Below are 21,145 nucleotides of genomic sequence, written 5' to 3' on the forward strand. Positions count from 1 at the left end.
AGATGACTAATGACGACATCGATAAAAACGCTACATATGAATGCGTTTTACTATTAAGTATAGCAAAAAACTAGCTGTAGATATCTTGTGATGAACCCTTGCAGCCGAAAGTAAAAAGATAATTCGAGGTATCGATATGGAATGCTGCCAAGGGTCATACGGGATGTGCGATGTTTATGTGACAAAAGCAAAGTGAAAATAAAATTAATCGTTTTCCCCGAAAGTAAGGTTTTGTACAGCATATCTGAAAAAACTTGTAAGAAGAATGGCTTGTAAAAACAAAAATTTGTGATCGTTTTTTATAGCCATTGATTCTCACCTCTCAATGTGTTGTCCGGCCACCCATTCCTCTGGCCGTACAGGTCTCGGCTAAAGCAAAAGCAAAAATGACCTCCAATATAATAGCGAAGATCTATTTTTCACGCTTAATGCATGGTAACAGATATGCAAAAACAAAATCGTGTACCCTGACAACAGATATAAGATATCTGGATTCCCGTGCTTATTCTTATATTCTGTAGCATACTTATTCAGCTGTTGGATAGTTTCTTCGGCACTAATAGAGTGATGTCTTGATTTGAGGTACGCCTCATCCTGGAAAAAATGAAATTAATATGCGGCTTGTAAGCGAAGACGTTTGGAGGCTAAATGTAGGAACGTGCAGAAAGAAACAAAAGCACCCACACACGTACCTCACTCGTTTCCACACCGGTGAGCAGGAGTTTAATTCTGGGTTGGCTAGTCTCAGCAAGCCACAGGTTAACCTGAAGATGTTTGAAAGGTTCATTCATTACAAAGTTATATAAGATCAGGATTTGGGTTGCTAGAAAAATATTTTTCAATCGGGTGATGATTAATTAAACGAAAATCAGGAAACATTTACCTTGGGCGGTATATTCTGACATCCACGACACAGCATATCTACGCCATTTCCGGTATACTGATTTAGGGTTGACCAATTAAACATGTTGTCACGACATGCTTTCACGAACGAGACAACAAATTATGGCAGAAGGCACATAAAATACACATAAAGAGGGACATGTCCTAATGAAAGTGCAGTGAATAACGTTTGAAATAATACTACCCGAGAAAAAAATTTCAGATACAAAGGCTTGCGATTTCTACTAAATATGTCACAATGCCTCGTAAACGCACAAAGAGGAGTAAGGAAAGGTACATGAAGAAAGAAAGAAAGACCGGAAAGTTTTCACTCAAACTGCCTAGCCACCCTGTGGTATAAACTTTTTTAAAACAGGGTTGAAGTGCCTCAGACAGGCTGGCCAACGTTTCGATAGGTGGACCTATCTTCGTCAAAGGCGGCCTCGTCATCCTCGGCGTGTTAGTTTTAAAGGGTTAGTGCAGTGACGTCACGTGCGGGTGTTGTCGCTGGCGGCTGGTTTTAAAGAGAGAGATTACAAGAGGGAACAGGCGTTGTCGTCCGACGTCTGTGAGCCTCATTCTCAAGACGAAGGGACAAGAGCGTGAGAGTGGGCACGCGGGGAGGAAAGAAAAGAAACAGAAGCAGAAAAAAGGGGGAAAAAAGGAAAAAAAAAGCAGGGGGGAGCCATGGCCGTACCAAGACACAACAAAGGGGGGGGGGGGGGTGAAAGAAAAAGAAAGAGAAAAATGAAATCTTTTAAGAAATACGGGGGCTTGGGAGTGTGTTGGGGATGTGAAAGGTTAGGAGGTATTCAGGGGAGTCGTTGGCGGCATGTTTTTGAGGCATTAGAACGGCCGGTCAAGCAATAGGTCGAGTAATTTTGAAATAGTTAAGGTGGCGGCGAGGAGTCTGCGGTGCAATGTGTGGGGGTGGCTGAAAGGCAGCGGCATGGTCTTTCAAGGGGCACTGCCCCACGCGCTTAACGTAGGTGTCGTTACGGCGGCATCCAGAAGGCGATACTCCGGGTTGAGGCGCCGAAAAAGGCATATTGACTTCGGAATGTGTTGTCGAGGGGATTTCAAAAAAAAAAGGACTAAAAAGGGGGAAGGGGGAAGGGGGGGGGCGAAATCGGTATAGCAAACAGGAGGGTGACGCGTGCAGAAGCGGGCGCGGGCAAGTGTACATGGAAGAAGGGGATCGTACACTTGGTGTAGACGTAAAATCCTGAAAGAGTACATTAAATTGAGTAGTAGGCAGGAAATTTTTTTTTCTCCCTTTCTCCCCCTCTCCCTTTCCCCTCCCCCTTTCCTCCGAAATGAAAGAGTAGGTGAGGTTAAGAATTAAAGTTGGCTGGTGGCCTAATGTGTTTTGTGTATTGGTTGATGATATGAGAGTTTCAGATTTAAGTTACAGCTTTTAAAGATTCTAAGTTGCCGCGTGCCAAATTAATTCCTGTCGGGTGTAGGCAATTAAACTTGTGTATGAGGTATGATTCCGTGTACTTCCTTTCGCGAGGGGAACGGAAATTTGTTTGTAGTATATAGAGCCTTGCTTTGTCAAACACATGTCCATGTTCATTAAAGTGGCTGGCTACTGCTTTGGGTAAATTGTGTTTTGTGTCCGCGCGGTGACCATTGAGTCTTGTATTGATTTGTTGTCCGGTCTCACCTATGTATTGTTTGCTACAAGCGGCGCATTCTAGACAGTAGACTACATTGCTTGATGTGCAGGTAAAAGCCGAAGTTACCTTGTGTGTGTAATTCGACGCTGTACTTTTTACTGTAGTAGTGGATTGAATGTGTTTGCATGTAGAGCACCTGGGGCGACCACAGGGATTGGTTCCCAACTTCTTCTTTTTCTGTAGTTTGGCGTGCACAAGAACATCTTTAAAATTAGTGTTGCGTCTGTAGGCTACTCTGGGAGGGTCGGGAAAAATCTTCTTAAGTTTCTGGTTGCTGGTGAGAATCGGGTAGTATTTACTTAGGATGTTATTCACGTTTGGGAGTGCGTTTGAGAATTTAGTAGTAAGAAGAGGCGTTGTTGTTCTTGTGATCTTCGGGCGGGGCTTGAGGACCTTGGCTCGATCAAGTTTGGTTGCAGCGATGTAAGCTGTTTGAAGGTCACTGTTTGGGTGGTTCCTGTTTGATAGCGTTTCTTGTACGGGGGTAAATGTTAGAAGAAATTAAACATACAAAAGGATGGACAGTTGGGCGAGTTGGTACTCTAACATATTCTTGGTTTATTGTGCGAACAGACACAGACGAAGAGTAGAGGCGAATAGGACGAGTGCTAACTGTCAACTAAATGTTTATTGAACCGATAAACACATATCAGTGATTGTAAAAAGCCTAGCGAAGAAATGTCACATGGTCTAAAGAATATCAGCGAACTGATGAATATATCAGAAAGTAGGGAATCCACTAAAAACTAAACAAGAAAAGGCGCTACTTGGGATGGGCACATGTGCTTGGAAGATATTGAAATTCACTAACAGTGATGTTATATGATAGACAAACTAAAAACGCCTGAAGTAGGCAAAACAATTCCTAATCGCATTAACTGCCGCACACTTGTCCGCATGAGCTGTGGTCTCAGCTGACCGCCGCGCTGCTCCGGGACACGTTCAGCGAACCGTATTATACAAGGAACAAATTTATAGGGATTCTGGCATGGACGGCGTGAGGCATCACCGACCGCTGCCTAGAACGCTGGAAACGCCAAGCCGCATCCACACCTTTTCAGCTTGCACTCCATTACTTGACAAGTTTGCTAAATAAGGCATTGACGCGTACCTCGGGGCCATTCTTGTTGAGCAAGTGCAATCGAAGAATTCAACAGGAGCTGCGGCAATGGATGGCTTGTCCAGCTACTTATGTGTTTGTATTGCTTATAGAGTTTCATTTAAGTTTTGGTAATTCGCTTCCACTACAGGGCTTTTTCATCGCGTTTCTGCGGTCACACCTCAAGAAGCTTGCTTTATCAGAATGCGCACGGTTCTTCAACTTCCCCTTTCTTCGTGGGGAACTAGGCCCGTGTATAAATTTGCATCCGTGGGGACGATTGTCGTACGTCCTATAATTTACGTCGTCGTCGTGACTGCATGACCTTGAGTGTTCTAATGGAAGTGCAAAAGGCCATTGCAGCCCATGGCTCACACATAACTCGTTTCGACGGTGGCAATACCATGTGTCTATATATTGACACATGATCGCCGACAGCCAACGTCAGACGCTTATGGTGAATTTTTTTTCGCATGTGGCCCCCCTCTTAATGCGGCCGCCGCGGCCCCTGTCACTGTCAGCTGTCATTTCGGCGACGAAATAACTGTGGTTGGCTAAAAAAGGCAGGGCAGGCAACAGTATGTCTCTTGAAGCTCCTTTTACTACAAAGAGCAATCTTTAAAGTCTGTTCGGGCCCTTCGTTGAAAAAAAATGATGTGAACACCTAATCAGATAGTTAAATTCTGTTTATTGCCACAAAAGCAACACATGCTTTGCTGTACCAGACACAGGATGTTAGAAAATCGGTAGTAGAGATAGTTAAGCGGGTATTTAAGGTCTCTTCTGAAAGCCTACTTCATTTAAAACATTCACCACATCTGTAAATGGAACAACGGAATCCTCCTTCAAAATGAGAGTGGGGTGTAGTGGTACGTGCAATGAGTATAGGTCGTGGAAGTGTCTTTGTCTTTCGATATGTGGGCATGTAATTAGAATATGTTGTACTGTAAGCGGTTCTTGACATTTATCACATATCGGCTGTGCTTCCTTTCTGAGTGGATATTTGTGTGTGAGGTGTGTGTCCCTATTCGGAGTCTGGCTAGTATTACTTCAGTGAAGCGTTCTTGCTTAAAACAGGTCTTCCATTCCCGTCGCACTGGTTTGATTAGCGCAGTGAATTATTATCTTTCAGGTTACACTCACACAGCCACTTGTTATTAAGTGCTCTGCAAATAGCTTAAAGCCCATCTCTCAGGGACACTTTTGTTTTAGATGAACTTGTGTTTCGCATCACCAGCACACATATCCGCCTTTTCATTTCCCGGGATCCCAACGTGACTTGGGACCCAGCAGAAGCGAATTGAGGGATTTTCATGTATGCATGACAGTGTGTGTACGATGTCAGCGACGACAGATTCTTGCTCAAATTTTAAACTGAGGGTTTTGTGAGCACTTAGGGAGTCAGTGAAAATGACAGCTTTTTAGTGTTTTCTAGTCACGACTTCTTGCACTGCCATCAACAGAGCATAGCATTCTGCTGTGAAAACAAAAACGAATGGCGGGAGTCAAACAGTCCGTCCCCAGATTCTCGATGTGGCATTGCTTCCCACGTAATCCTGTGTCTTCGAACCATCTGTGTAAAACTCTTTGTAAGTGCTGTATGTTTCTGGTACTGTGCGGAACTTTCGTATTATGTACTCCTGTGGGGTAGCTGGCTTCCTAAGGTGGGTCAGTGAGGAATCTAGAAATCTTGTAAAGTCGTACCAGGGGGTTAATCTGGATGGCCTACCTGCAACCTGAAGGGCCTCTTATGGGATATCGCACTCCTGATACTTTTCTAGCTAGTTTTATTTATTTAATAAACTTCTCAAATACTATAATTATATGAAATGTGTCTATTACAAAATTCTAGAGTGACATGAAAACCCGCATGCAGCTTTTTGTTGCTCAATACGTGCTGTCTAAAAGAGTTTTTCCGAGAGTAAAGGGAGCCCGCAAATGCACGCAAAGTGCCTTGACCGGCCAGTCGCGCGGCAGTAAAATTGTAAAAAGCTACTACCACCCATGGAGATACCTTAATTAATTTCTAAATGGCGGATGCACTCCGGTATTTAAAAATGGAACCATTTTAAACGAGTCTAATTACAGACTGAACAGAGAATTTATTGAGGCTGGCCAGGTATACACACAACCAGCCACGTGTGTCAGTGTCCCGCAGCTGCCTTGACGGACAAAGGAATTAGGTATATCGCTGGGCGGTAGTATTTTTAACAATTTTTGCATGTGATTACGCATGAGCTTTGAATGTGCCTTTTGACTGGGCATGTGCGGCCCTCCGCTCCCTGGAAAACCTTTCGTTAGGCTTCAGTTGTAAGTGAGCGTCTGTCCTGTCCACGCCGTTTCTTCCCTACCGTATTTCCGCTCAACGACACTACATAAGAAATGGTCTTTACCACTTACGGCGTTCATCATGATGCAGACGTAGGCAATGAGCTTCTTTGTTCCATTAAAATGTTTGCTGTGGAATGAGTCCACCGTGACAAACAATTCAACCTCCACAGTTCCTGGTACATTTTGCGGCGTCCCAGTGTTAGTGGTAGAAATTAGGTTGCGTGGAGCTGAAACATGGAATTATTAGAAATTAAAACTGTATGTTCCTTTCCGGACGATTTATTTGCCTAAAAACAACTGGTCAAAACTTTGGTGACGTAAAATTTTATGCTGAAAGCCTGTTGATGAAAAGCGGTTGCAGAATAACTCTCATTTCACTGAGTTTGTTGGCTTCATGTAATATTACGGGTCATATGCGCGTTGTCTTTAAGAAAAAAGAATACTAAGAAAAATGCACGTGTCACTTTCGTATTTATATCGCAGAAGTTGCTTTAGTGAAGCTAGTTTGCTCTGAAAATACCAAGAAGCTGTGGCCGATGAATGTATATAGTGAATTTAGCCAATGATTTCTCATATACGTGTTTTAGAGAGAATGGAGGCATTCAGACAGTTTGATATGCTGCGAAGTACCACTGTCTGATATTGTAGATGTAAAAGTGTGCATTTATTTTCAGAATATGAATGAGAATTATGCAGTTTATAACAGCAGTTACTGGAATCAATCTGATGCTTTCATCTTCTTAACATTTTTCGCGATGTCAAAAAGCCGGAGGATTGAACATTATGCGGTAATGTCGTGGAATGTCGTGTAACGTCGAGTCACGCGACTTCATCTTTTGTGTTGAATTTATGTTTTGCAACAACTTTTCAAGAAAATCTTGATATATAAGAGTTTTTTTCTTTTAGGTGCCTACACTTTGTAATTAGGCGCACAATGTTTTTGCCATCATTTATGCCTCCTTCGCCGCAAACGAACAAGAAAATACCAACCAAGTTCGTGGTCAAAGGACCCAGGATTAGGCGATCCATGTGCTTCGATGTTGTGTACAATGTGGGCAATTCGTCCATCCGTGGTTCTTGCCACCGTTAGCATCGGTTCGATGCGCTTATACGGACCAATGATGCCCTCCTGCGAATTCAAAAGGAAGAGCTAGTGTTGAAAATAAGTATAAACCGATATGTACTCCAGTAACAAGGAATCATGATAAAAAGCCTAAAATGTGTCCAAGTTGCATCGTTTTTTTTTTCAGAGTGTCGCAGCCTCTATTAAACGAATCTAAAGGTCGTCAATGCGGCGTTGTGTGTATTCTGGTGAGTCCTAAAAATTGCACACTGAATCATGGTGCGTTCTTCATAATCAAATTTGTGCCATCAATACAAAGCAGATGGACAAGCTGGTTATTAACTGCAGGTATTGCAGGAAAGGAAACACTATTTATTCGCCATTGGTGACACAATGGGGCAAGTTGGGCATTTTGCCAAACAGAGTAGTGGATTCCGGAAAATCATGTGTTGCAACGCTGAGTATATTCAAGTGAATAGTCAGAATAAGTATGGAGATGGGTCAGTTTACCCAAAGCCTAATGTCTATTAGGTTTTCCTTGCGGCCACTGTGCAGAAATGGGAAAATGAACTCACGTGCTGTAGGCCCTGACAAAAGGTAATATGCCAATCAGTGGCGCTAAAGAAGAGAATTGCTCTATTGTACAGAAAAATGACTGAATACAGAAAAAGGACTAAAAAAGATATGGCAATTTACTTGCCAAAACTACGCTATGATTATGAGGAACGCCGCAGTTGTGGACCCCGGAAGTTTGGACGACCTCGGGTTCTTTAACGTGCACCTAATTCTAAGAACACAGGTATTTACGCGTTTCGCCCTCATCGAAATGCGGCCGCCGTGTTCGGAATTCGATCCCACGACCTCGTGCTTAGTAACGCAACACTAAGCCACTAAGCAACGACGGTGGGTAGGAAAAGGACACTACTTGTTGCTTACGGTAACGAGCAAACTGCATACAAATCTACCTATTGGATATGCTTACGTAAATCGCTCATGGTTAGCAAAGTTGAAGCTTGCCAATCATGATAATCGCAATGCACATGGTAATGAACTGCCTAAATATTGTGCACCTGGCCTCATTGTGCATAACCCGCCGTTGTTGCTCGGCGGCTATGGTGTTGGGCTGCTGAGCACGAGGTCGCGGGATTGAATCCCGGCCACGGCGGCCGCATATCGATGGGGGCGAAATGCGAAAACAGCCGTGTGCTTAGATTTAGGTCACGTTAAAGAAACCCAGGTGGTCGAAATTTCCGGAGTCCTCCTCTACGGCATGCCTCATAATCAGAAAGCGGTTTTGGCACGTAAAACCCCATAATTTATTTTTTTTTCGTTGTGCATAGCATGTGATGCATGGGCTCCCTGATTAACTCATCCATGACACCTAAACGTAACGCTGATACGAAGCTGAACAAGTGTTTCTTCACCATTCTTTCGAGAAAAGTAGTCTTGATATACCTTATGAGTGCTCCAGAGCTCACGTTTCATAGCTTGGTCCACGGATCGAGAGCCACGTGCCATGGTTTGCATAGAAGCTACTGAAAAGTGCCCCGCAGAACAACCATTCGCGAATATATTCCGCGCATGTATGAGAAGTGTAATTACCACCCAAAGCATTTTTGATGACGTGCAAGTCTCATTAAGTGCTGGCATTCAATAGTTTCACTTTTACCACTACCAAACCTATCTATCCCGTGAAAGAATGCAGCCAAACAACATCATAGCACTTGCTGAACGCCAGGGCTTAGTTAAAGGAGCATTTGCAACGTGACGTGGTTGGTGCACTGTGGCGTCTGCTCAACAATAGCTTGGTGGTGTAGTAGGGCGGTTTTATGTGTGGACATCTTGGGCATTCGGTTCCTGAATACCGTCACTGCAGGATGAAGCGTGGCCGGCTTGGAGCACAAAATACATTTAAATAACCATCTGTAATCCTTGCACGTTCACATTTTCGCAACAATAGCAAAAATATACTACCCCGAGCAGCTTTCACTCATTCGACTCGTTCCCGCCGCTCCTGAATTCAATCGCTCGATGCCTTCTGACGTACATACTGCGTTGCGCTACTCTATTTCGCGATATTCTGATGCGATAGCATCAAATGGCTTATTGAGCGAAAAAACCGGCGTCCGTCGTCTGTAGCAGCGAATACTGCAGGTAAATTCCCATTGGATTTGATGCCACGTCAGAAGCGCGCCTCAACGGTGCAGAGCAGACGAAATGAAACGCCTGCTTCAGCAATAGCGTGCCAGGTGTTGCGTGAGGGGAAAGTGCAATGCCGCGACGCCACGTCACGCTCACTCTAGCTCTCGAGATCTTGCGTTATCCTCCCAAGCTCTCTCCCAAATTTTCCTGCTTTCCTGCCCCATCAGAATGGCGGCAAATTCTGCCTAAATGCTGCCACGAATACTTCAAAGCGCATCAGGCAAAAGTCATGCGGGTTACACACACGCTTTGGTAATTAGTGTAAGTGAAGCTTTGATGAGTAGGCAATACAATACAGCACGTCACGGTGAGAAAGCGTGCAGTGGATTTCCGCGAGGAACAAGCCCCATAACGGGCATAAGATACGCTGGCGTACCTTGCAGAGCAAATATTTTCATCAGGGGCGATATTCTAACATTGTCGAATGATCACATTCACTGATACCAACACTTTTGAACGACGTCACGTGACTCGGCCGCGCACGCGTCGAAGTTGGTAGCCGAGAGCGTTCCTGGCAATGTGTACAAATCATAAGCTTGCCAAAGCGTCCGAGGCGCTCTCAGTGCAATGGGGTCCGATGGGGTCTGCGGTGAGGCACACTAAACCTCATGAAAGTGACCGTATGAGGCAGCAACAGTTTCACTCGGAGAGACATTCAGCGACTACAACACTCCAAACCGTGGCTCAGCAGGCAAAGAAAACTTCTCTTTAAAAGAACACAGTGACTCCGACAGGCAAGCGCTTATTATAAGCCGTTCTCCTAAAGCTGACACTAAGTCGCCGTGTCCTGTTGAGCGTAATTGTACACTTGAATAATCTTAAATATTTAAACTGCATGTGCATCTTACAGGCTGAATACCAAACCTGATGAGAGTGTGATAACCGTTTGCACAGATGCCGTTTAAACGAAAACAAGCTCCTGTGTGATCTCACCACTTCGACGCCATCTTCTGAACGTAAAACATACACTGATGCGGACTCTTTCAGGCTGTGGTACAGGCTGCCATCAAACTCTTCACCTTTGCGCTGCAAATGGAACGTGTTTTTTTGTGTCGTGTATAAGGCAGGACATTGGGTAGGGCGTTCATAGTTTGTAAACGGTACAGACATGGTGGACTTGCTGGGTTCCTCACATTATGCCAGAAACTCTTGGAAAAGAATACAGCTACACATATCTTTCTTTAGTTAGAAGAACACTATTTGATTGCCACCAGAGTCGCAGCTCTACAATAATAATAGTGAAATCTACATCACTTTTGACCTGCCATATCCAAATATACAGATGGTATGTTGGACCCAGACGTCTCACAATGCACCTATATAAACAAGTGGGCTTCTTTCTAGGTCATATGACAAACATTTATTTCCTAGTGCTAGCCAAAAGCACGCAAACAAAGTTTATGCCGATTTCGAGTTCTTTGTATTTGCGAAATGGTAGTTCTAGGGTGAGCAACATTACTGCGCATCTTGAAATTACGCTTAGAAAAAGCACGTCTTCGGAACTGAACGCTACTTACAAGGGTTGTGACGTGCTTGCCATTCTCGTAACGAACCACACGTAGTAGAGGTGCCGCTATCGAGCTTTTTTGCAGATTAAGAATGAGCTCGTCCGTTATGTGAAGCACAAGTTCACCATCCTGTCCTCGCTCTTCAAGAAGGCGGGGGTACACCAGAGTGAATGCTTCAGTCACAAGCAGCAACTCTGCAGGCGTGGGTGTCGCGTTGCAGTACATGCGTGTAGGAACCAAAGGTTACATATGTGGTGACACCTTGATAAAATACTGTTTTTTGATTTTGCGGGAGTAGCAGAAAAGAATCACGCGTTTTCATAACTCCGATAAACGATGTTGACGCTTCACCTTTCCCGCAGTTCATTTGGTCTCACTTTCAGTGGCTGTGGTGCTGTTGGGCTCTATTCGCAAATATTCTGAGTTCGGCAATTTCGCGCCTGTGTTGCAGTTGTGCATGGAAGAATGACTCTTTTTGAATCTGCGTTAAAGGATGGCTTCTTTTCAGGAAATGTGTTCTACAAAAACTTGTGCTACATTGGAAGCAGTGCCTCCAGCAATAGCCTTTGCTTCAGCATAGCGCGTTAAACAATCTATTGTGATGATTGCTTCGCTTGTTTCCTGAATACGACAAAGGAAATGGGTACGACAGGTCTAAGCCGATATGATCCAACGACCTTCGAGGCCGGTCAATGGATTTCACTAATGCCGCACTGTTCGCAGCTGGAGACCTTTAGTGCTGGCGCTCACGACAAGCTTGGCCATACCGTTTAGCACAAGTAGCGAGATTCGGGCAATAGTACAATGTTCGCTCTCTAGCGAAGTTTCTCATGTAGCCTAGGTGGCCAGACAGAGGCTCAGCATGGCAGGCGCACAAGATTTTGTCACGAAGCTCGGCTGGTACGACGAGAAGGTAGGTTTTGTTGCTGATAGTGGAGTTCTTTTACAGAACGAGCAGTCGTAAACAAATGGACGAAAGTCTGCGAGCTATTTTCCGGGGTAGAGATGTCTTGCGACCTTCTACACTTTCCATTAAAAGTCGTAATTTCTCGTCTGCGCTCTGCTGTACGGACAAATGTGTAAGACTTACAGCCCCAATGAAAGCGTTATCGTCTGCGATGTCTTGATCGGCACGTTGGACGAATGTGCGCGACAACGTGTCGGCCTCTTGCCTTGATTACCTCTACAATGGGTGGTAATAATCAGGACCCTAAATGGGTGGTCGTAAAGGTAAGGCCGGAACAATGCTAGAGCCTATACGGCTGCAAGACACTCTCCGTAGGGTTGTAGTTGGACTCTGGGCGTGATAGAGTGCAACGGGCAATTGGGCGCCTAATAAGGCGTCCAAAATGCCCGAACTGCATGGAATATCCGTCCCTAGAGCGTTGCCCATGGCATTATTCTCACATTCAGCAGAAGGTGCATTCAGCCCTCTCAACCATTCCTACGCAGCCGCGGTCACGAATGGACTGGCTCACTCCACCATTCCATGCAACTAACATTCTCCTACCGGTGCTTATCCAGCACGTTAGAAACATGCTGGATAACCATGCTGCTGACCGACCAAAGGAGAGCGCATGTCTTTGGCATAAAAATTAAAGTTTCTTCTTTCTTTCTTGCAAAACCGATAACTATTTCAACGATCTCCTGCCGTTGTACGAGTAGCGCACACAGCCCAATGTTACTGGGGTGTGTGTGAATATCAGCCTCGGCATGTACGTCAATCCGTCGAAGAATGGGCGGTGAAGCCAGGCGCTGCCAGCGATCGGTCACAGCTGTTTCTTGCTCTGCACTCCAACTGACTGACTATCATCTGTTGTGAGACATTCTTTTGTAAAATTACATATAGCGCCGGTCGTACTCGCACGAAAGCAGGAAGCGTCGGACACTTTTCTAATCGGTAGGGGCTTGGAAAGCCGCCACGGTGGCAGTTCTCTCAGCGCCTCTCAGCGCCATCATAAGCGCCATCAGCGTTCTTTCAGTACCAAAGTCGAGAGCGCTTTTGGCGCTCTCGACTTCCTTGAGGAACTTCAGCTCAGAGTAGCCGAAGTAGCATTTTTGAGGTTCTAATGTAATGTTAGCCGATCAAGTTTCCTCGAGTACTTGTCGTAGTCAGATAAGACGCTGGGAAAGGGCTGAAAAAACTACCACATCCTCTAGGTAGACAAGGCAGCTTTGCCACTTCAGGTTGGCTAGCTCAGTGTTGTCGTAGTAAAGGCCAGGCGCAGAAGACCAGGACTCAAGAAGAAGAGCACAGACGACAGGACCGGCGCCGGTCCTGTGTTCTTCTTCTTGATCCTGGTCTTCTGCGACTTGCCTTTACTACTTCAAGCATGAACCAACTAGCCCAAGCAAGAGTTTTACTCAGTGTTGTCATCCGTTAAAAACCTGTAGGGGTAGAGCACAGATCGAATGGAAACACCCGGAATTCGTAAGGACCGTCAGGAATGACAAAGGCAGCTTTTTCACGGACCCACTCGTTTACCTGAATCTGCCAATAGCCGCTTTTTAAATCAGGGGATGAAAAAAATTAGCTTGCCGCAGCCGGTCAGGTGAGCCGGAGCCCATTGCCGGGGCGATTGCCTTCTCAGATTGTCGTGAAATGTCAGCGGCCACTCCCTGAATTATCAAGCGGGCACGGTGCATTTGTGTAAGCTGTCATATGGGCCTACTGTTCATGCTGCTTGGGGAGACCTGTTGCATATGTCGAGGTGACTTGGCGCCTTCCCTAGAAATGTCACGTTCTGTAAAACAGATAGGCCATTCCACTCTGGCAAGGTGGATGACCAGTGAAGCAGTAGCACCTCAACAGTATTAGACAAGGATACACGTACTTATTTTCATAATTTGGTAATGGTAGCGATGATAGCTTTGTGATTAGTGTGATATACACTCATTGCTTCCGTTACAACCTTAGACAGATTCTTCACCAAAGTTAAAGCTATACACGATGGCTGTTGAGTAGTTGAGTGTTGAGCAGTTGAGAGTAGTAGAGTGATTTGGATTGGTGTGCCACTTCACACCAAACTCTTCGAGCACGAAATGAGGGAACCATTTCTTGTCTCTCTTCGAGATGTCCACACTGAATCCTCCTACGATGATCAAAGCGGTAATGTCTACACTGCTAAACCATGCAAAGTGCGTGGTCACGAATTTCTCGACATTCCACTTTGGTGTGCCTGGATATATATACACAGTGGATGTCCCAATTCAGTCTTGCACTTGCACGGTCCAGACATTCCCACAGTCACTAGCATTGCCCTCTTGCAAGTTAATGTAAGTCTTGCAGTTATCATTATTAATATTATTATTAGGGGCAGAGTGCTTGAAGCCTCTGTCACCTGCGCTGCGTGTCGGCCCGGTAAAGCACTACATCCGCGATCAGCTCACATTTCTGCCCACGAACAGGACAAATGCATTGGGTCGTGTATGTATACAGTATCGCTAAAAAACAATGGACCTATAGTACATGCGAGCGTTGAGTTCGCGATTCCAACCGTCAATGCAGTACGCGAAAAATTCTAAGCCCAGGTGCGTGGATCAAAAGGTCTCGGGCTGCTTCTTCGCTGGCGTCCGGTAAAACAGGTGCCCGCACGTGGACAGAAACACATTCGCCTGATTTTATTGCTATAGCAATTATGCAGAAGCTCCAAGCGAATTTTCGCCATCACCTCCATCGGGAGGTTGCGTATGTGTTTAGGTATATGCATGCTACATGCCGTGCGATGCTGTATGACATGCGGTAGGTGGGGGTTATATTGCCACACCATTCTATCGCTAAAGTTGCTCATAACAGGTCTTACATTCTTAACATAGTGATTCTTGAGAATTTTGAGAATGGGAGCGCAGAAACGAACGTCAGGAAACAGAACACCAACAGCGCATGCTTTACATATTAAATCTTCTAAGACTTAGATGTTAAAAGTGCTAAACAGCAACATAGCTCAAAACTCAAAATGATGTAATTCTGTTGGAGGGGCTGCACACTACCTCCGGGATTAACACAGGTACGGGGTTTAAAACATACACGATACGCTAAAGCGGCGGTAAGGTCACTAAGAAAAACATGGTCTTCAATTAGTAAACATGAATGAAATTGTCCGATAGCAGGATTGAGAGGACCCCTACCACAACAGCTCGTTTTTACTTAGCTTACGTTTACTTTAATTCATACTACTACTACAGCTACGAGTCTTACACTTCGAGTAATAGTTTAGCATATCACCATCGCTATAATTGATTCTTACTTACGGCGAAACTATGATATGTTCTAATTCAGAACTGAGATTGAAGGGCGCGAATAAAACAAGGACACGAAGAAATAAATGCCACAGACAAGCGCAGACATCCTACTAATGCAAATTTCTTATTCAACGTCACGTGTTGCAAGGAGCGACAATATATCGTGAATATGTATACGTACTTATAGCCAACGAGGAAGTTCAGCCGCATGAATTATGTTTTTTTTAAATTTGCGAATTCGCTTTACTACAGCTAATTGGGCGCCCGTATTTTACGCGTACACGAGTGAAAATTTCACGAGGAAGCTGCAACTGCGAGAGCACGTATCATGTTACAAGAAGTCGCCAGCCAATGTTAATTATACGTGTATATCGGCCCTGAAAGTTTCACAGCATATGTGCTGACCTAATGCCGAGCAAAAAGATTGCCAAAACGCCTAAGCTAGCGCGGTAGTTGCTGCTGTAAAAAGTGAATCTGAAAATTAAACACGAGTATGCGAATAAGCAGTTGTGCAAAAATGTGACACATTTGAGTAGGCAAAAAAAGAAAGCAGGGTGGTGTTAGGATAGTTGGAATGGAAGCTCAGGCACTTTCAAGTAATTATTGAGTTTCTTTACGCACATTAACACTAAACACTTGTAAAATCCGATCCTGCTTGATTAACGCGCAGTGGCATTACTCACTTGTCAATGATGTCACAACCAAAACAACTGCGACTGCTCCGTGCATCGTGAATATGGTCAGTGAGCGCTAGTACTGGTTTTGCTTCATATAAAAACAAGAGAGAGCGAGTGCTTCCAGGCCACTGTTAATGACGAAAGTTAGGTCTAAATATTAGCCGGAAAAAAAACGCAGTCTTAATATGCGAAGAAGGTGCGAGAGCATGGCGTTTACCTTGTAATAGCGGAGCCGAACGTCGCAGTTGTCAACCGTGTTCTGATATTTGTAATGACAGATCGCTAATGTCAGTGCGCGGTCTCAGAGTTAGTGATCAATTGTTATTTGTCCTTCTGTGACGTGGATGCAGATAGATCAACTGTAAAATGAAGAAAAAAAATCCCGTGTAACAACCCAAATACAGAAATCGACTTAGCTGCAGGTTAAGAGGAAAGCAGCTTAGCATTCTGGGGTGAAATATTAAGCAAAATGTTATTAGAAAAAAAAACGTGTATTGACGTCTGTGTGCCTCAGCTAATTTGTATCAGCCGTTTTCTGAAAAGTCATCTCATATGCGCAGAAACGAAATTTGAACAGCAAGATAGACGGCATTGAGCAATAATCTTTAACACAACACATCTCGCCTTGCTTTTAACGATGTGCAGCTGTGTTTTTTAGCTGACAAGTCTGAATGCGAAAGCATCATATGCCCCATTACGCGAAGATCCGTAGCAGTCGGCGTGACCGAAAGACGGTACGAAATATGGCCGGCGGCGCAAAGAGTAAAAACACGTAAGAAGTGCTCGCATTGACGTAAGATTTCTCATGGAGGTCCCTGTCAAGAATGTAAATAATGGCCTTGAAATGAAAATTTGGCACATTTTGGTCTGTGTGGTAATGAAATCCGGCCCTCCCGGGTGCGATGCGAACATGCTTCTCCGAGGCCACGGCGGCTCCACAGTTCCGGCTGACAAAATGTGTGCCTAGTGCGTGCGTCACTGCACATGCCACGTCGCAGCCAGCTGGCTGAATAAAAGCATGGCCTATGCTTGCGTCATCGGGGCACGTGGCGGCGCAGCCATGAAGCGGTAGCGTCACTTCATGAAATGTATAAAATGAGCGTCTTCATGACGTTGCGAGGTCTAGAAGCGGTACAATGCTTTCGCAATACACTGAAGCATTATGCCGCAATTGATTACGCAAGTAAGCTGTCTGAAATGTCTGTGCCGAACTTTCAACATGTCACTATAGCATTCGTCATATGGGGACGAAATACTTAATCACTTATTTTATTTTATCTAAGAGAAAGAACGTTTCTCTGTACTTTTGCTACCTTATCATAAAGCTATTTTCACGCAGAAGGCAAGAAAGAAAAGAGAAATGACCCGACAGTGTGCGTTCTGGCTTGTCGACAGCAGAAACAAAACGAGGCATTTGCAGTGATCACAGTGCTCTTATGAAATTCGCGCACAAGAGAAAAGCAAAGCAGTCATAAGCTTACGATACGAGCTGAAAGTTTGCTGAATACAACTACAAAGTTTAGGCCAATAATTGTGCTGCTCAAGTTTGGTCACATAATGTTCAAACGCTGTACGCCAGGAGCTGATCGTAAGACCCGGTCCTTGCAGTGTTTACATCATGTGCGCGAGAACTTTAAAAAACATTAAAGTTGGTGCGAAGCTTCAAACAGTGCACAATGAACTTTGAAGTGATGTCCAGTAGATTTATATCTACTTTTTTTGTTGCTTGTGCACTGGTTGCTTGTGCACGGAATTCCCTGTGCATCATGAAACAACGTAACTTATCCGTGTGTCCTCGTCATGGCTTAAGCAGCAACTGAGCATAATGCTGCGGGCCTGCTTCAAGTGGTGTGTAGCTGTGTACGGAAGTCCATTAGTGTCCGTTTCTTTTTTCCGCCAGGCTCGTCCATCAATACGCCATCAATTAAATTAGCCTTTAGTCTTGTAATATTGTGCGCTTTCTTTACCCATTGTTTGCTATTGCCATTGTTTGCAAAACCAATTGGTATCGTGTCGATTACGTCAAAATAAAATATCTATCTATAGAGGCAAGAAGGAATGTGGCCGCTCGATGGGTGTCGCTGAACGTAAACATTATTCGAGGACAGGTATAATAATTCCTTGCTAAGACATCACCTAGTTAAAAGAGGCTTTATTATACAACCCCCTCGCCCGCCTTTTTAAACCTTGCCAGAAGACGCCTTCAATAATCGCGGAACTTTCCGTAGATACTTACGTCAATCTTCTATCATATTCTGCTACCATTCATGGGCGTCGAACAGGGCTTTCCATAAAAATACAATACTGACGTGAAATCAGTTAACAAGAACATTGCTTTTGGCATTCACGTTATTGTGAGAACGAAAAATTTCTTCCTGTAAAATATTTCTAAAATCGCTTTACTGCGATTTTCTCATCAACAACTGCCTCAGCTAATGTGTCTTCATGGTAAAAAGGACGTACGGCGTGAAGGACAAGGTCTGAGAGAGACGACAAACCCTGCGCTGACGTAATAGTTCCGCGAAATCCGGCAAGGTCGCGAGAAGTGATTAGTTAAGTGAGCTTTTCCTTTGAGTTGTCGACAAGTTCGACTTCGCCCTGCCATCGGCTAGCCGCCTGGTTAGCTGAGATGGTAGAGCGGCTGCCCAGGAAAGGCGGTGGTCCCGGAGCAGGACGAATTGATCTTCAACTGCGAGGGATTTAGTTCGTTGAACCGCATGGGGTTTCTTGTAGCAATTGCTATGATTGGGAAGATGCCTCATTTTCACTTGATTAACTGCACTGACTTTCACCAATATATTATCGCCGCTGCCACATCCTGTGTATATATACAAGGGGCGTGAGCAGAAAATGAAACGTGGTCACAAGGGGTGTTCTTAGAGCAAGTCATTGTACTAAGTACATGGTAACGTAAAAAAAGCACAAAACTATCACTGTTCGTTAGATACATGACTTCACTGAGTGCCAGTGCGATAGAGGGGGCACCAACGCAAAAAGGACCGAGTTTTCTGACGAAATCTGCTTCTATTATTTCGGGCACGAGCTGTGAGCTGTGTCTCGCTGAAACTTTCGTACCTTCAAAGAGAAGCACGCAGCCAGCGCAGCCGAAATAGCGACAATGTATGCTCAAGTGTTCTTGCACAGTGTTATGAACGTTGTTGTAGGGCTCTCTTAAGTGATCCTTTAAGCGGCTGCCGGTCTGTCCAACATACTGCAACAAAACAGGGGAATCTGGTAAACCAGATTTGTCACGAATGTCCCAAAACATTTTCTGTGACTGACAGAGCAACAACTCTGATGTGATTTGGGCACATTAACAGGCTTGCAGAGCCTTGTCAGCTTTTTCAGGGCTGAGAAGACCACTGTGATTTCTGTACGCTGCCCAATCTTCTTTAGCCTATGGGAGACATCGTGCACATTCGGGAGCACAGCAAACCTTAACCTTTCAAGGAGCTGGATCCGTGACTGAGCGGGCTGATCACCATTGGTGCGCCAAAGAAGCTGTTTCGCTATGTCTGAAATTAAGGTCAAAGGGTAACCAGCCCAAGAAAGGCGATTAACCTGTGCGGCAAAACTGTGTTGCATGTCATCCGAGCATGATTTACTCAGGTTGTTAACAAGGAATGAATTTATCATACCTGGTTTACTGAGCTTTGAGTGTGCCGAGTTAAAGGGCAAGAGTGGCATCCTACTCCGCGGTTCGAAGCACCAGCCCACATGTTTGTTTGCACGGCACAGCCTCAGATCTACAGAGCGCAAGGAATTATCCATGGGGAGCTCGTGCGTAAGTTCCAGAGGCTGCAGCTCTTTGTTTAAGATCTGTCAGACAGCCGAAGGAGCAGGTTCGAAAGCCTGTTCAGGGCAATCAATAAATACCAGGAAGTAAATACACACTTTCTCAACTGGAGACGCGTCTAGGCAACTTTGAATATTGTGATCATGATGAGTTAGATAATTATTACTTAGTAGCGGTGCCAGGCATGATCCTATTCGAAACCCCTCCCTTTGAATGTACTTTCGGCCATTGCACGAGGTAAAAGTTGATTTCAAATAGAATGGCAACAATTCGAGAAAGCCGCTAACCGAAACACCTGCAGCATTCTGGAAGCCAACTGATCCAAAATCATCAATACATTCTTCAACATAGAGTAGCAACTTGTCATGAAGAAGTGAATAGTGGAGATATTTAACGTCCGCCGAGAACATTTTGAGTCCCTTTTCATTCTCGCTTAAAAAGTTTAATAACTTCACCTTAATCCCCGAAGAAAAGGATCGTGAAAGATTACAAGACTTAGCTTCTCTCGCAAAAAAACACAAACAAGCCAATAGCTTTCTGCCAAATCGCTGCTTCAATTACGATGATCCGCAGAGGTCAGCCAATCTTATGCGTCTTAGCTGAAAAGAAAATAGCAAGGCTTACCTTTTTTTCAGTTCTTTCTATCACTTTTGTTAGCTTGTCAAGGCTAAGAGAACTGTACAATTTTCTTGCTTTCAAATTTGTTTGGCAAGGGAAACACTGTCATCACGTTTAAAAACTGAATTGATGGCAAGGGTGACCTCGAATTAAAGTCACCCAAAGGAAGGACAGCGACGCCACCTTCTTTGTCAGAGGGTAAAAGGGATAACGAGTTTGCTTTCGAGAAATTCATGACATGTCTGATCGGCAGTGCATTCATGGAAGGCTTACAACGAACCAAAACATCCACACCTTCTGCAACACACCTTTCAGATTCGGCATCCGAGATTTAATTAAATAATTTGTTTATTTATTTACCCACAGCGCCACAGTGGCATTACTGTGGGGGCTGGTCCAATCCTCGTCCTGCAGCTTGACTGACAAGGCTGAGAAGTTCATGTGGCGACTTTCGTGGTTTCAGAGCGAACTTTGGTCTAAGGGCTAGCATATTCTACAGCCTTTCTGGTAGAGTCACATCTTCAACAAGGTGCACACTGTTCCTCAGCTGTGGTGGCTTATTTGACGTAATGACACGAAGTTGGAGAAGTGCATGTTGCCAGAGAAATTCAGCAGTTCTGTCAGCGATAGCAGTCCAAACGGTGAAATTGAAGACTCAGGACGTAACGGTAGAAGCGGGCTTGGCATTGCCATTCAGAGCGCACAATCTTGCAGATCCTCACGCCATGTCCACAAGAGGGTTTGGATCCTCCACACAAGGCTCCCACTTCCGGAGGTAGGATCATGACACGGACACAGTAAGTGAATGTACGAGCTCGGCACACGGCAAGAGCAATAGTACTGGCCAAACCATTAGGACTTGCTGAGGAACACGAAGACGAAGCAAAATGGTCCAATGTACTATAAACGAAGTGAACAAGGGCTGTTGCTTGGGCTAGTTGGTAATTCATGGTATCTGTCCCCTCTATCGAGCTTACATCTAGTGAAGTCATATCTGAACAGATAGCGATAGCTTTGTGCTTCTTTTCATGTGACCATGTACTTA

General features: G+C 44.7%; 1 protein-coding gene across 3 annotated transcripts in view; it reads right to left on the reverse strand.

Annotated features, from left to right (window-relative positions):
- Nucleotides 1-15,775, reverse strand: part of LOC135907678 (venom metalloproteinase BumaMPs1-like) — a 28,371-nt gene extending 12,596 nt beyond the window's left edge. For 2 of the 3 annotated variants that reach the window (XM_070526818.1, XM_065439377.2), the window contains exons 1-8: nucleotides 15,693-15,775; nucleotides 10,777-10,961; nucleotides 10,193-10,285; nucleotides 6,985-7,123; nucleotides 6,064-6,221; nucleotides 693-764; nucleotides 467-594; nucleotides 320-369 (exon numbers count right to left, since the gene is read on the reverse strand). In XM_070526818.1, coding sequence (XP_070382919.1) covers nucleotides 320-369; nucleotides 467-594; nucleotides 693-764; nucleotides 6,064-6,221; nucleotides 6,985-7,123; nucleotides 10,193-10,285; nucleotides 10,777-10,961; nucleotides 15,693-15,738 — 871 coding nt within the window. In that variant the 5' untranslated portion in view covers nucleotides 15,739-15,775. The remainder of the gene's footprint in view (nucleotides 1-319; nucleotides 370-466; nucleotides 595-692; nucleotides 765-6,063; nucleotides 6,222-6,984; nucleotides 7,124-10,192; nucleotides 10,286-10,776; nucleotides 10,962-15,692) is intronic. The other variant, XM_070526817.1, reaches the window with a different exon arrangement.
- Nucleotides 15,776-21,145: the final 5,370 nt, after the last annotated feature.

This window comes from Dermacentor albipictus, chromosome 10 (genome assembly GCF_038994185.2).
Source record: "Dermacentor albipictus isolate Rhodes 1998 colony chromosome 10, USDA_Dalb.pri_finalv2, whole genome shotgun sequence".
NCBI lineage: Eukaryota > Metazoa > Arthropoda > Arachnida > Ixodida > Ixodidae > Dermacentor > Dermacentor albipictus.